This window comes from Ochotona princeps, chromosome 8 (genome assembly GCF_030435755.1).
Source record: "Ochotona princeps isolate mOchPri1 chromosome 8, mOchPri1.hap1, whole genome shotgun sequence".
Taxonomy (NCBI): Eukaryota; Metazoa; Chordata; class Mammalia; order Lagomorpha; family Ochotonidae; genus Ochotona; species Ochotona princeps.
In genome coordinates this window covers 49924085-49937499 of record NC_080839.1, presented here as the reverse complement: position 1 = coordinate 49937499, position 13415 = coordinate 49924085, and the positions used below count along the sequence as shown (strand labels likewise).

General features: G+C 44.5%; 1 protein-coding gene across 1 annotated transcript in view; it reads right to left on the bottom strand.

Annotated features, from left to right (window-relative positions):
• Positions 1-12532, bottom strand: part of LRPPRC (leucine rich pentatricopeptide repeat containing) — an 89298-nt gene extending 76766 nt beyond the window's left edge. The window contains exons 1-3 of the mRNA XM_012926245.2: positions 12365-12532; positions 2862-3061; positions 599-721 (exon numbers count right to left, since the gene is read on the bottom strand). Coding sequence (XP_012781699.2) covers positions 599-721; positions 2862-3061; positions 12365-12510 — 469 coding nt within the window. The 5' untranslated portion in view covers positions 12511-12532. The remainder of the gene's footprint in view (positions 1-598; positions 722-2861; positions 3062-12364) is intronic.
• Positions 12533-13415: the final 883 nt, after the last annotated feature.

The window sequence follows — 13415 nt, the reverse complement described above, 5'->3', positions numbered from 1 at the left end:
ATGTGACAGTTGGCCTTGGACTTTAACAAGCTAAAGAAATATCCTTCAGTTAAGACTGTTCAAAAGACAGGAATAAACATTAAATTCTATCAATGGTCTTCTAAATATCTATTTTTTGTCTATACTACATTCATGTGACTCAAAATTGAAAAGCTATAAAAATTATATTCAATGTTTTTCGTTCAAGAAATATTTTACTAGAATATGCACATTCACAATTTTTTGCTTCAAAATGCTAGCATATTATACCCATCGTCCAGTAGTTTTATTTTTATTGATACTTAGACAACATCTTCCCCATGAGTATTTTTAAACTACTACCATACTCTACTCAAATTGTTCATTTATAACTTCAACAGCTCAAACATTTTTCTGTTCTGCTTTTTCTTTTTTAAATTACTACACTGGTAATATTTTTTATTTAGAAAAATATCCTTAATGCCCCTAGATGTCACTGTAACCCACTAAATAAATCATATTACCAAACATGAAACAAGTAGCCATAAAACAAAATGAACAGTATTTATGTAAGGAAACAGTCATTTACAAAGAGAAAACAAACCTCTCACACACACATTTTATATTCAAACAATCATACCCAATTTCTGAAGCTTTTCCCATATCCTATGAGCAAATTCTGTTCTCTCTGTGAGGTTCAGTTCAGGCAGGAGAGAACCACAGCTACGCAGTAGAAGCAAGGCTTGATTACTCCCTGGGCTTCCTGTGGAGAAGGGGTTACAGGACAATTGGAACACAGAACATATGACCACTTTGATGAATGTCTGTAAATATTCAAATATATTCAAAAATCTTGGCTCACCAAAGACAACACTGACAGTATCTGTCAATTAGAAAAAACTCCATCCTAATGTTCAAGGCTAAATTTTTAATATCACTCTGCTTGTTTAAGTAATCTAAGGCTATGAAATTCATGTAATCCGCCTAGCTTCACCCAATACAAAATACAAAGAACCCAATTTATAAGTGGTGCTTGCAGCAAGTTAGACTGTTTCTCAGTATCTCATGAAAATACAAAGATGTATAATTAAAACTCAGAAACATCAAACTTATATTTATAGCTAATTACAAAATGACATAAACTTCCTTCTCCCTATATCCATAACCATTATCTAATCTCCCTGGAAGGTGGCTTTAAAACAAAATACAGTAACTGTATAATTCAATTTATATGAAAAGTTGAAAACAGAGACTAACCTACAGGGGCAGAAAATAAACTACTAACTGCCCAGGTCTGGAGAGGACTTGGGAAGTTTGGGAGCAGATGCTGGATGTACAGGGTTTCCTTTTAGGATGAAAATAATTCTAAAAATGATCACAGTGAACACTGAAAAACTAAATTAGAGAAGCGATTTTAAAAAATCCTTAAATGCACATAATTAAGGGTGGACATTTGGTCTAGTGGTTAAAATGGTGTGGAGACCCATGTCCCATGATGTGTGAACTGGGCAGTACAGGCCCCCTGAGCTCAGCTTTCTGCTAATACAGTCCCAGAGCACAATGGAAACTGCAAATAACCGATTCCTACCCCCTCAGGGGACACCTGGGCTGCAGTCCTGATTCCTGATTCCAGTCATGACCCAGCCATAGCCACTATGGGAATTTGCAAAGTGAAACCCAAGATGAGAGATCTCTGTATTGTTTGTCTCTCAATAATAAAAGGAAAAAATTCAATGCACACAACTGTACTGATTTTTTGGTTTGTATTCCTTATCATCAGAGTTTATAACTACAGTTCTTAAAGTAACTAGAGTCTAGGTCTGATGCAGTGGCTCAGTGGTTAAATCCTCGCATTGTAAGCACTGGGATCCCATATGGGTGCCGGTTTCTGTCCTGACTGCTCTACTTCCCATTCAGCTTCCTGCCTGGGAAAACAGCAACAGAAGGCCCAAATGGAAATCCAGGAACAGGCTTTAGGGAGCTGGTGAATTCTCTATGACATGTGTGTTTGTAGGCTGGCTTTCTGCTTGGTGGGGAGGTGAAGGTGGCAGTGAGGATCTATTGCTTCCATCAAGCTAACAAAGGCATAAATGATCTGAACGGATTTTAGCAGCTCCGTGAAAACAAAAAGAGAAATGAAAATCAGTGTTTCTGGAAATCTGACATAGGTGATCGATCATCTTAGGAACAGCTGACAGTATACACTGGAAGTAAGAAAACTAGAGTCTTCCAAGACAATTTACCATTGAAACATAACTTTGAAATAAACATCAAGGAGCCATCATTACGGCACAGCACATGAAGCCACTGCCTTGGACACGATGGCATCTAATCTGGGTGCCAGTCGTGTCCTGCAATGGCACAGGAAAAGCATCTGAGGATGGCCCAAGGGCTAGGGCCCTGTCACCCACATGGGAAACTCAGGGGCAGCTCCTGGCTCCTGCCTTCAGACCAGTCCAACTCCAGGCATTAAGGCCATGTGGGAAGTGAACCAGCAGGTACAAGACCTCTCTATCTCTTCCTCGTTCTCTGTAACTGCAACTTTGAAATAAATACATCCTTAAAGAAATAGAGGGTGGGGGAGGGAAGAAGGCAGAAAGGAAAAAAAAAATGAAATGAATATCTAAAACAAAACATGTTAGTTACTCCAAAGGAAAAAAAAAGGGAGGGAGTAGGGAGAGGAGGAGGCAAGGAGCCAGGAAGGAAAAAAAGTATCTAAAACAAAACATGTTACTCCAAATTTTGTCTTAATGATTCAAAGATCGTTATAACTATAGCACAGAATCATGATATTCAATAGAATACAACAAAATTTAAAAGATCAAGCAACATCTGCTGCAGTAAGCTCCCCCAAACAAGTACTTATTTAATGTGAACTTTCTGAACAAAGAACGGTGGGATACCTGTGCGGCATGTGCTCTCAAAGACTTTCTGTAGCAGTGTCTTTGGAATGCGGCCAGTTCTTCTGACAGAATTATCTAGTCTCATTAGAGCCCAATCAAATTGACTGGCATTCCTCCTGGAAGCAAAAGGGGGCTCCTCTTGAAGCACATTCTTTTTTTCAGCAGCAATGGCATATAACCTGGTTTGGCTCAGTAGGACCCTAGAAAATGAAACGTAATTATACATAAACTAAGTCAAACATAACATAAGTCATCATTCTGAGCAGAATTTATAAAAAACTTTTATAAGCTACTATATATCTTAAAAATTACAGTACAATATGAAAAATGTTCAGAAAAATAGCGATAGCTTTCATTTCTGCCTTAGACAAAATCATACACTAACTCCTGAATAACTGAGAACACCTTGGCAAATTTCAACACTGAAATCATTTCAAACTAAAATGATAATAGGGTGTGTCTGTCATGTATTTTTTTTAATATCCCCTAATCAAAACCAGGCTAATAAAGGAAAATGAAGCTGTTTATGCTATAAAGCTCTTCCTGCCTCTATAAATAACAGCTCTAAAATACATCCAAAACTCTGAAACTACCTCCAAGTGTTCTTTGGGTATAAGCTTCCTTTTAATTAAAATAACATAGTAGTATAAAAAAACTAAACCAAAAAGACCAATGTCCAAGTTAAAGCTAAACATTTTTTCAGGATAATTTAGTTCATTTTTAAATCTGTTTAAATAAATCTGAAACACTTTCTAATAGTAATGTTTCACCTCTCAACTCTTACCTGCTTTCCATCTATTTAAGATAACTATCACCATCAAAAATAAAATTTAGGGGCCAGCTCCATGGTGTGGCAAGTTAATCCTTTGCCTGTGATGCAGGTAATCCCAAAGAACCCTGGTTTAGTCCCAACTTCCCCACATGCAGTTCACTGGCCTGCGAAGGCAGCAGACGATGGTCTAAGTGCCTGGGCTCTGTGCCCACAGGAGAGACCTAAGAAAAGCTCCTGGCTCCTGGTTCCTGCCTTCACACCGACCTGGCTCCAGCTGTTGTAGCCACTTGGGGAATGAATCATTACATGGAAGATCTCTCTCTAGTTCCCTTTGTTCCTCTGTTGTAATTCTGCTTTCCAAATAGATAAATAAATCTTAAAAATTAATAAAATTAGATTTCTGGTATTAAGCATCAGCTTGAGGTCAGATGGAAAACAAAAAATGTTCTTAAAAGTTCAGAGCAAGTATGTGTGTTTATAGAAACAATTGTTTACAAAGGACATCTTCAAACCACTTAATACTTTAATGATACAAAATTTAATATATAAGCCAACTGCTCAAAAACATGAATTCAGAGGTATTCCTCAGTGTAGAAATAAAGGGTATGCCTAAATTACTAGAAATACGAAGCTTAAGAAGTAATCTTTGTGGGGCCAGTGTTTAAAGCGCAGCAACTTTAAGCTACTGTCTACAAAACTGACACCTCATGAGCACCAAGTTCAGTCTGCAGCTACTCCACTTCTGGTCCAACAGTCTGGAAAAAAGCAGCAAATGGCACAAATACTTGGGCCCTGGCTGCCCCTGTGGGAGACAGATGCAGTTCCAGACGACCAGCCCAGGCCACTGTAACCATTTAGGGACTGGGCCAACAGATAAAAGATCTGTCTGCAACTCTACCTTTCAAATAAATACATCAATCTTTTAAAAAATAAATAAATAAATCTCTATGTGTGAAGAAATCTTTGAATGTTACATAAATCTTTGAAACTTAAGACATGCCCTCTTACTCAATTATCTTTTTAAACATAATATTTCTGAGATTTGCACTTTCACTCCAATTATCTTGATTGCAGCAGTCACTAAGCATAAATACCACATGTGAAGTATGCTAGTAAGTAAGCCATATGTAAAAGCACTTATCAGTCAAGACAATGATGCCAGGATGACCACATTCTTCTGACGTGTGAGTTTGAGCATAACACTAATGCTGAGTTTTTTTACGACTGGACAACCATCACAAACTAAATGATAACCTGTGTGATACTGCATAAAAGGGGCCCTATACTACATGTTTCACCATGAGGTTCCATAAAACACAGAGGCAGATATGGGTATTAGACTAGAAATTCTATCTCTGTAGGCCAAAGTCACAGCCACAGAGATCCTCAATGATCCCATCTGCGCAAACAGATCAGAAGTCATTAGCAACAATGACTTATCTCGGTAAACCTAACAATCAGATACGGTAGATTTACTTATAGAAAGTTTGTGAATGAGGTTACCTAAATGCTAGATTATCACCTACAAAAGATACACCTTTATAGGTATTCATTTAACTCTCATTCTGAAGGCTCCTACAACCATGTATCTGGCTACTGTACCAGTTACTACTACCACGAAGTGTCATTTTTTTAAACAACTCAGAATAATGTGTCAAAATCAGGTTAACAGATGTATAATAATTCTGCTCAATAACGAAAGTTGATTAACACAGAAATTTCAGAACTGTAGTGAAATCTGCTTATTTGCCACGTTTTTCATCTAACCCAAATCTGGCAAGTTGTTGGCCAAAAAATATATATATATATATTTTTTTCTAATATATAATTTAAAAATAAAAGATCAGACAAACATAAAGTTCAGGAATTTTATGTTCATAAAATAGTACATCATTCTGAGGCTGATTATTCTTACAAATAAGTCCTTAACGCAGCCACGTCTCCTTCACCTGAGGATGCTTGACTTTAATTAAGTAGAACTTTAAACTGAGAGAGGGCCCGGTTCAGTAGCCTAGTGGCTAAAGTCCTCGCCTTGAACGCGCCAGGATTCCTTATGAGTGCAAGTTCATACCCCGGCAGCTCCACTTCCCATCCAGCTCCCTGCTTGTGGCCTGGGAAAGCAAAGACAGCCCAAAGCCTTGGGACCCTGCACCTGGGATCCAGTTGTTGCGCCCACCTGGGGAGTAAACCAGCAGAAGATCTTCCTCTCTCTCTCTCTCTCTCCTTTCTGTTAAAAATCTGCCTTTCCAATAAAAAAGAAATAAATCTTTAAATAAATAAAGCTGAGACTGGAGATTTACCTTAAAATAAAGGATCCTCCAATGCCTTCTACACTACTAATATGGCCCAGAATTCATTATTGTTAAATTCACTTTCAGATACAAGCATTTGACACCTCTTCAGCTACCTGTATCTCACACAGGAGTTCCTGACTTGAGCCCCAGATCCCCTTGATTCTAGTTTGCTGTTAGTGCCGACACTGGGTGGCAGCAGATGACGGCTCCTGTACATGGGTCCCGGTCTCCAGGATGGAAACCTGGATTGAGATGCTGGCCCAGCCACACCTACTGGAGCCATCTGTGTGAACATGCAGATGGGAGGTTAATGGTCTATCTCTCTGCCTTTCAAACCAAATTGTGAAAAAACTATTCTCATATATCCTGAGCAGAACAAGAACTTCACAGCCTGAAGCAGTGAATGAATATTCTATCACAGTAAGGAAAATATCTCCAGCTATAGGCAACAGCTTCATCTGCCTTGTACCTAGGCAAGTGCTACATTGCTGGGAGAAAAGCAGCTAGTAGCTGACTGGCATCCTGTGCCTGGTTCATGCCAATGCCATAACTACTCCAGTATGCTAGGCATAGCTGCTTACTCCTTAACGTTAATACTGCAAGAGAAGGGGCAGAACAAAGAGCCTGCTGTCACCTGCAAGAAGCTGCAGGTGCAGCACATGGGGGCTTAGCCTAAGAAAGGCCAGCCACCTCCACCACCCACCCACTAGAGCATCCTTGTACCAGGACGGGGTCCACTGAAGGCTTTTGATGTGAGCAGAGCTGTAGCCATGGGCCTCCCAGGCCAGACCACTGCACGTGCTGTTGGCAGAGGCCCACTAATGGTATCTGGCATCAGCAAGCAGCTAATCCTTTCATCTCATGCCAGTCTCAGACATGTCAGGATCTAAGATCTCGGGGACCAGGTTGTACAATTAGGCCAACTACATTGCTGACCACTGTGCAAGGAACCCAACATCTCAGAGTAATGATGAAGATGTAAGGAACACAGCCCCAGTGGTACTGAATTCAAGTTCTCTGGCTTCTGAGACGGATCTGGTAGGTGAGCTAGAAAAAGTTGTGAACGGAGGACAGCCAAGTTCTACACCCCCAATCAGCAAGAAGCAACTCCAGGAGATGGGATGAATCTGCACCCTTCAACAGCCCCTAGATTAAGAGCCAGCAATCTGTGAATGAAATGGGACAGTTAGGTGGCTAGTTTAGGATCAAAGATTCCCAAGATCATGTGAAGACTGGCAATGCAGCGGGATGACCTCTCTCTTCCCATGGACACAGAATGAAAGAAACATTTCCTCTCTTCAATTTTTTCCCTCTCACTCCACTCCTGAACAAGCCTCACGTGTATTTGTGGTTTCCTCACTATTCAAAGTTAAAAAAATGTACATCAAATTAGTCAGAAACATTCTTAAATCTCTCTTCCCCCCTGGTTTTCTCATCTTCACTGATGACACAGCTTTACACCGCCCAGGAACAATCTGTTTAGAGACAGGGACCTGGAAGAGTTAACTGATGTTTATTACATGGGTAATAGGACCTCAAATTTATCTCATCTTGTCAATCTCTAGTTTAACTATTCCATTTGAGTTTTTGTTAGCCTATTGATACAGTGGGTTACATCGATCAATTTTCAATGTTGAAACAACCTCACACACCTGAAATAAACTTCACCTGGTTGTGGTATATAACTAATTTTGTAAGTGGCTCAATCCACTTGAGTTTAGCATGTCAAAAAATCCAAAAAGAAAATGACTCCCTCTCAAAGTGGTTAGTATTCCTTCCTAACTTCTCCACTGCTACCTACTCTACCCCTTCTATACCATTCCCTCCAATTTAAAATTTTAGGGTAATTATTTTATTCTTCAATCTTCTGTTACCCTTCAAGTTCCATCTGTTGAATTTCCAGATGTCTTTTTGTTATTGCAGAGGGCCTTGCTGAACCCAGGACTTGAAGTCCTGCAACAATCCAATAATTAGTTTCTAAGACTCCAGCATTTTTTCATATAATGGGCACATTAATCTCCCAAAATTAGCCTTCCTCAGACCATTCTCGCTTCAGGATACTGTTACTATTCTTTACTTTTGATCACAACAATCCTGAGTTCTTTGGTCTATCAGTTTTAAGGTATCCGAGCACTTTTCTATCTATAAGGTAACATGCTAGGATCTTTATATTTACCTAGTGAGTAAACCTGACAAACTTTAATACATGTATCAATTGTAGCATTGTAAGAAAATAAGAGATTATGATAAAGGAGTAAGAGCAGTACGAGACAGAATGATCAAGACATTTCTATTTGCGGCCACTTGGGGAGCAAGCTAGCAGATGGAAGATCGTTCTCCTTGTAAATCTGCCTTTCCAACAAATAAATCTTAAGAAATATCGAGAACCAGGACTCAGCATGCCAAGACCAATGCCGCGAGGCAGTGAGGGAGTCCCTATCTGTGGGCGGCCAGTGCACCAAATGGTGCCAGGCTCTGCCTGCTGGCCGCCCGGCGGCGAGCTACGGGGTTTTTACCATCAGAAATAGCTGTTTCGCTAGCAGCCTTGGAGACCATCTCAGAACTGGACTAAAGTCCGATCTCCACCCTGCTCCTATGCGTTGGGAACGGGCAAGTTGGAGCAACTCCAGTCCGAAAACAAAATCAGCCCAGGAACTGCACCTACAAACTGATTGTGGCGATGACCAGCTGGACTCAGAACGCTAGCCAAGATAAGACAGAGGATGGAACGGGTCAATCAACCATCCCGGATATATGTTGGCAGCGAAAACTGGGCGAATGAAGACTATATGATGGACAGTGACAACCAGTGAACTCTACAACGACCTCATCGAGCTGGGAGAGGCGAGACTGGCAGTGATTCATAACTTGAGAAATATTAAAACCAATAGGGGTTGTTCGCAGCTAAATAGTCTCCTCAAGAAGCTGATCAATCCATCTGGACAATGAGCAGCTGGAGTATATGCTTGGCATCTGTTTGCAGGGGAAGAATCTTGATTAAATTTGAACTGTAACGATGCAACGGGGTGGGGGGGTTCACCGTGGGGGAGGGGCATGGGGAGGGGTGAGGGGGAACCTCAGAGCCTATGAAACTGTCACAGAATGCAAAAAAAAAAAAAAAAAAAGAAATAGATAGCTGAAAGTGAGAGACATTAACTTTTAGATCTTGACATGCACTTACTTCTGATACTCTTTAATATCTAAATTTACAACCTATCAACATCTTTATATGCACAGGTAGTCACTTCAGCATCTAAAACACAACCTAAGTCACACATTCCAGAACCAAGAAATTATAGTATCTAAGCCTGAATCCCAACTAGAGATTCTGGGTACACTGCCCTTTGAAATCTCTGCTTCCTAATTCATGGTGTCATTCACAGAAGAGAAGCATGTTTGATGTACGCAGAGGAACATTCTAAACAGAGCCCCATGCTGTGGGCTCTACTGTTCTGTCGCCCCACACGTGTGCTCCTCAGAGTCCAGCAGAAAAGGCAGTGTTTTCTGTTCTGTCCCCGCCAGCAAGGCCCCTCTCCCTGGCCTGATCCTCACAGTCCACTCCCAGTCTGTTGTCTAGGTCAACTTCGCTGGACCAATACTTCTCCAAATCCCCCAGTGACTTCCTACCACCAAACCAACCAGGGCAGTGTCAAGGAATTAAGTGGTCTTTGAAGCACCAACCTCCTCCACTGCCACGTGGCAGAGGGCCAGCCGCCCAGTCCTCTCTGGGCTTCTACAGCCTTCAACACTCTGGATCCCATTACCACATGTCCTCCCCACAGAGAAGCCAATGTGACTGCTCCCCTCAACCTTCACAGCATCATACAGCATGTGTACAGGGTCGTGTCAGAGTCCTCTCGTTACCAATGAACGCAAGCACATAAAGAGCAGAAGCAGAATCAAACTTCTCTTAACAGCTCCTGAGATGACTATCCTACAATGAGAGGTTGGCACTAGTGTTATGGCACAGCACATTAAACCTCAGCCTACAATGGGGGGGGGGGGCAATGAGGTGGCATAACAGGCACATGCTCTGCTTGCAAGGCCAGCATTTCACATGGGCATCTCTTCGAGTCCCGGCTGCTCCATTCCCAACCCAGCTCCCTGCTTCTGATCTGGGAAAGCAGAGGAGGAGGGCACAAAGCCTTGGGACCCTGCACCCACATGGGAGACCTGGAAGAAGCTCCTGGCTTCAGGTCAGCTCAGCTGCAGCCCTTACGGCTATTTGGGAAGTGAGCCATTGTATGGAAGATGTGTCTCTCCTCCCTGTAAATCTGCCTTTCAAATTAAAGATAAATAAATCTTTAAAAAGTATTAAGATATGAAAATGAAGAGGAAAGCCAAAGAAAACAAGAAAAAAGTGTGCATCTTTTTTTCCCATCAGACATGAATTCTAGCAGTTTCACTCACAGACATGCACCTGTCCTTCTCAGACAGGGAATCCCAGGCCCTCAAGGCCAGGGGGCTGTGGGGGGACAGTGCAAAGCATCATGGGCCCAGACCTCTCTAACAGTCTGCAACTCACTGCCTTCCTCCCTTAGTTAATAGCAGAGGCTTTTCCTGATTTACTCAACAAATACTACTTTGTCTCACAAAGTGAGACACCACAGGAGTCCAGAGAACAAGCAGGGATAGTTGCTGTGGCACAGCCAGTTGGGTCACTACATGGGACACCAACAGCCCACATTGAACACCCACTGAGTCCCACTGCCACTTTCTACACAGCTTCCTGCCAACATATTCCCTTATCAGGCAATGGATGATGGGCCAAGTACACAGAGCCCCGGCCACTCATGTGCAGGAACTGGATGGAGTTGCTGGCTCCTGGCTATGACCTGGCCCAGTCCCTGGTGTTGCAAGTGTTTGAGGAACAAATCAGCAGGCAGGAGATGTCTCTACCACTGTCTTCCAAATGAACGTAGAAAGCAACAAGTAAATAAATAAGACACAGTCCCTAACTTTTTTTTCCTTTTTTTATTATATTTTTGACAATCTTTACATAGTTAATTAGGGTAAAAAGGTTCAAGGGCTACAGGAAAATTGGTAAGACTATTATTTCCACATTGTTTCCTTCTTGTATCTGAGGTAAAGGTGGGTATTAAGGGAGAAGCCCCACCCAGTTTCCCACCTATCCCAGGTCCCTGATGTGGGGCATGCTCCTAGGGTCTTGCTCAAGTGGTTTTGACAGTCCCTAACTTCTAAGGGCACTGTCGCCAGCTCTGGAATATTGCTGGTCATACATGTGGTGAAGGGTGCAATGGTTCAAGCGGGACAGCAAAGGCATACACCCAAGCAGCAGTCAGGAGACAGCATGCTGAACCACAGCTGGAACACCGGCACTCCACACGGCAGCACCAGCTCAACTCTCAGCTATCCCTGCTAACAGTTTAGGCGCAATAAGGAAACAGGCAGGCTGCAAATTACAGGCAGGCCACCTTGCAAGCATTAGGAAATCACAAAACATTTCCTCCAGGGCAGAAAAATCAGACTGCCACGGAGGTAGAGACAGTCACCACTACTACAGTGGCAGTAACCAAAAAAAGCAGTTACAATGTATCAGGTCTCCCATTAAGTGCTCCATAACAGGCCTAACACTACTATCACTTTCGTTGTACAGTAAGGAAACTGAGGCTGGAGGATGTCAAACGACTTGTCCACTGACCAAAGAACCCATACCGGTCACAGCGGCTACCATCCAGACCCTCAGCTTTTAAGCCTTGCCCTAGCTCCTAAATTAACTCCTTGTAAAAACCAGACTTCCAAATTCATTTTTCTCAAATGCCAAAACCTCCGCAGCAGCAGCTTCAGGTGACGCTTTGCTGGGCATTCTGGACTCCCCTTCACCCCGACCTTCCCAGATCCCTCAATCCAGGAGGGATTTAACTGGACAAAACAACTTCAGATCTCAATTTCGTTCACAGAATAACCCTGACAGTTAACCCCGTTGAAAGAAAACTCAAAAATCAAAAAGCCCTCCAGGCAGAAGCCCAAGCTGATCACCGGCCTAGGTCCAATTGTGAATTTATCCCTAACTCACCCCAAACTCCCAACTCACCCCCCCCAAAAAAAAGCACTGAGGTTTTTGAAACCTGAATGCTGATGGTTACTAACCACCGAGACGAATCCCGCCAAGTTCAAGGAGGAGGACATCGCCCAGCAGCCTCCCAGGCCCCGGCCAGCCGCTCCGACACGCGGTGGCCAAGGCAGCAGTCGGGCCGGAAGCAAGCCATGCCCGCAGCCGTGACCTTCCCCAGGCGCTCCCACACCAACGCCTGAAACCCCCGGGCGAGAGGAGCGACCTGGAGCCCCGGGACGCCGAGCAGCGCGGAGCCCACACGGCTGAGCCCCGGTCCCCCCAACCCCGGCCAGGCAGCGCCCACCACCCCGCGGGGACCCGGCTGCAGGGCGGCCGGGCGGGAAGGGCTCTGCACACTCACCCGGCTCTCGGCACGGCGCGCGGCCGGCGCGAGCAGCCTGCGAGCAGGCGCAGGGACAGCGGGAGGCGCGGGGCGGCCCCGGCGCGGAGAAGCCAGCCAGCGGGTCTCAGCAGGGCTGCCATGCTCGGCCGTCCCCACTGCGGCATGCACGCTCCTCCAGAAGGACAGGAGGAGCACGTGACTGCGGGGTCACCCGGCGCGCGGGACGGACCAAAGGCCGGCGCGCCGAGCGTAGGGGGAGGCCAGGATTCTTTTACATTGCAAAATGAGAAAAACGATCTATGTGAAGAAACGGAGCGGGCCCAGGCAGCACGCAGATGAATCTGATTTCCTGTTTTATCATAGGCGGAGCTTCTTCTGACATCTAGGTTCCCGCTGTCTGCATGGTCAGTAACTCTGTCCCTTCACTTTTCAGTTGGTACACTCCCCCAGAGGTCGACTCCGCCCCGGCTGACGCAGAGGCTTGCGGGGGGCCGACCGGCAGCAGCACCTGGGACGCCGGCGAGGAGCCGACTGGGAAGTTCCCGGGGTGTGGGACGAGTCTGTCGGCCGAGGGCGGAGTCGCGCCTGACAGAACTGTCCCACCCCGCGCTCCCTGACAGGAACCAGCGCCAGTTGTCAGCTGAGCGAGCCAGGGAAAACGTTAAGCACCTTTGCCCTCTGTCCTAGGTTTAAACACAGGAGATTGTCCTGTCGGGGCCTGGGGACCATGTCACGGCACACACGGTGCTTCACTTTAGGAAAGGAATTTCTCACAGAGGAGTCGTGTAATTGAAAACTGGCTTTAGATGACCGCCCTTCTCCCACTCTCCCCTCAGGAAATGCATCTGGCCGCGGACGTCCTGAAGAGACTGGGGAGAGAAGGGCAGGCGGGACTAGCAAGCTCGCTGGCCACGAGGACGCGCAAAGCACGCGGGGATCGGACTCCCGCTCTGCCCATCCCGGGGCAGCCTGGGGTCCGTCTGTGACCTGGAAGCCTCCCCGGGGCTGTTTATCCCACTGGACAGGCACACAGTAAGTCGTACTAAGCATTCCGTGAGATATGGTGTAT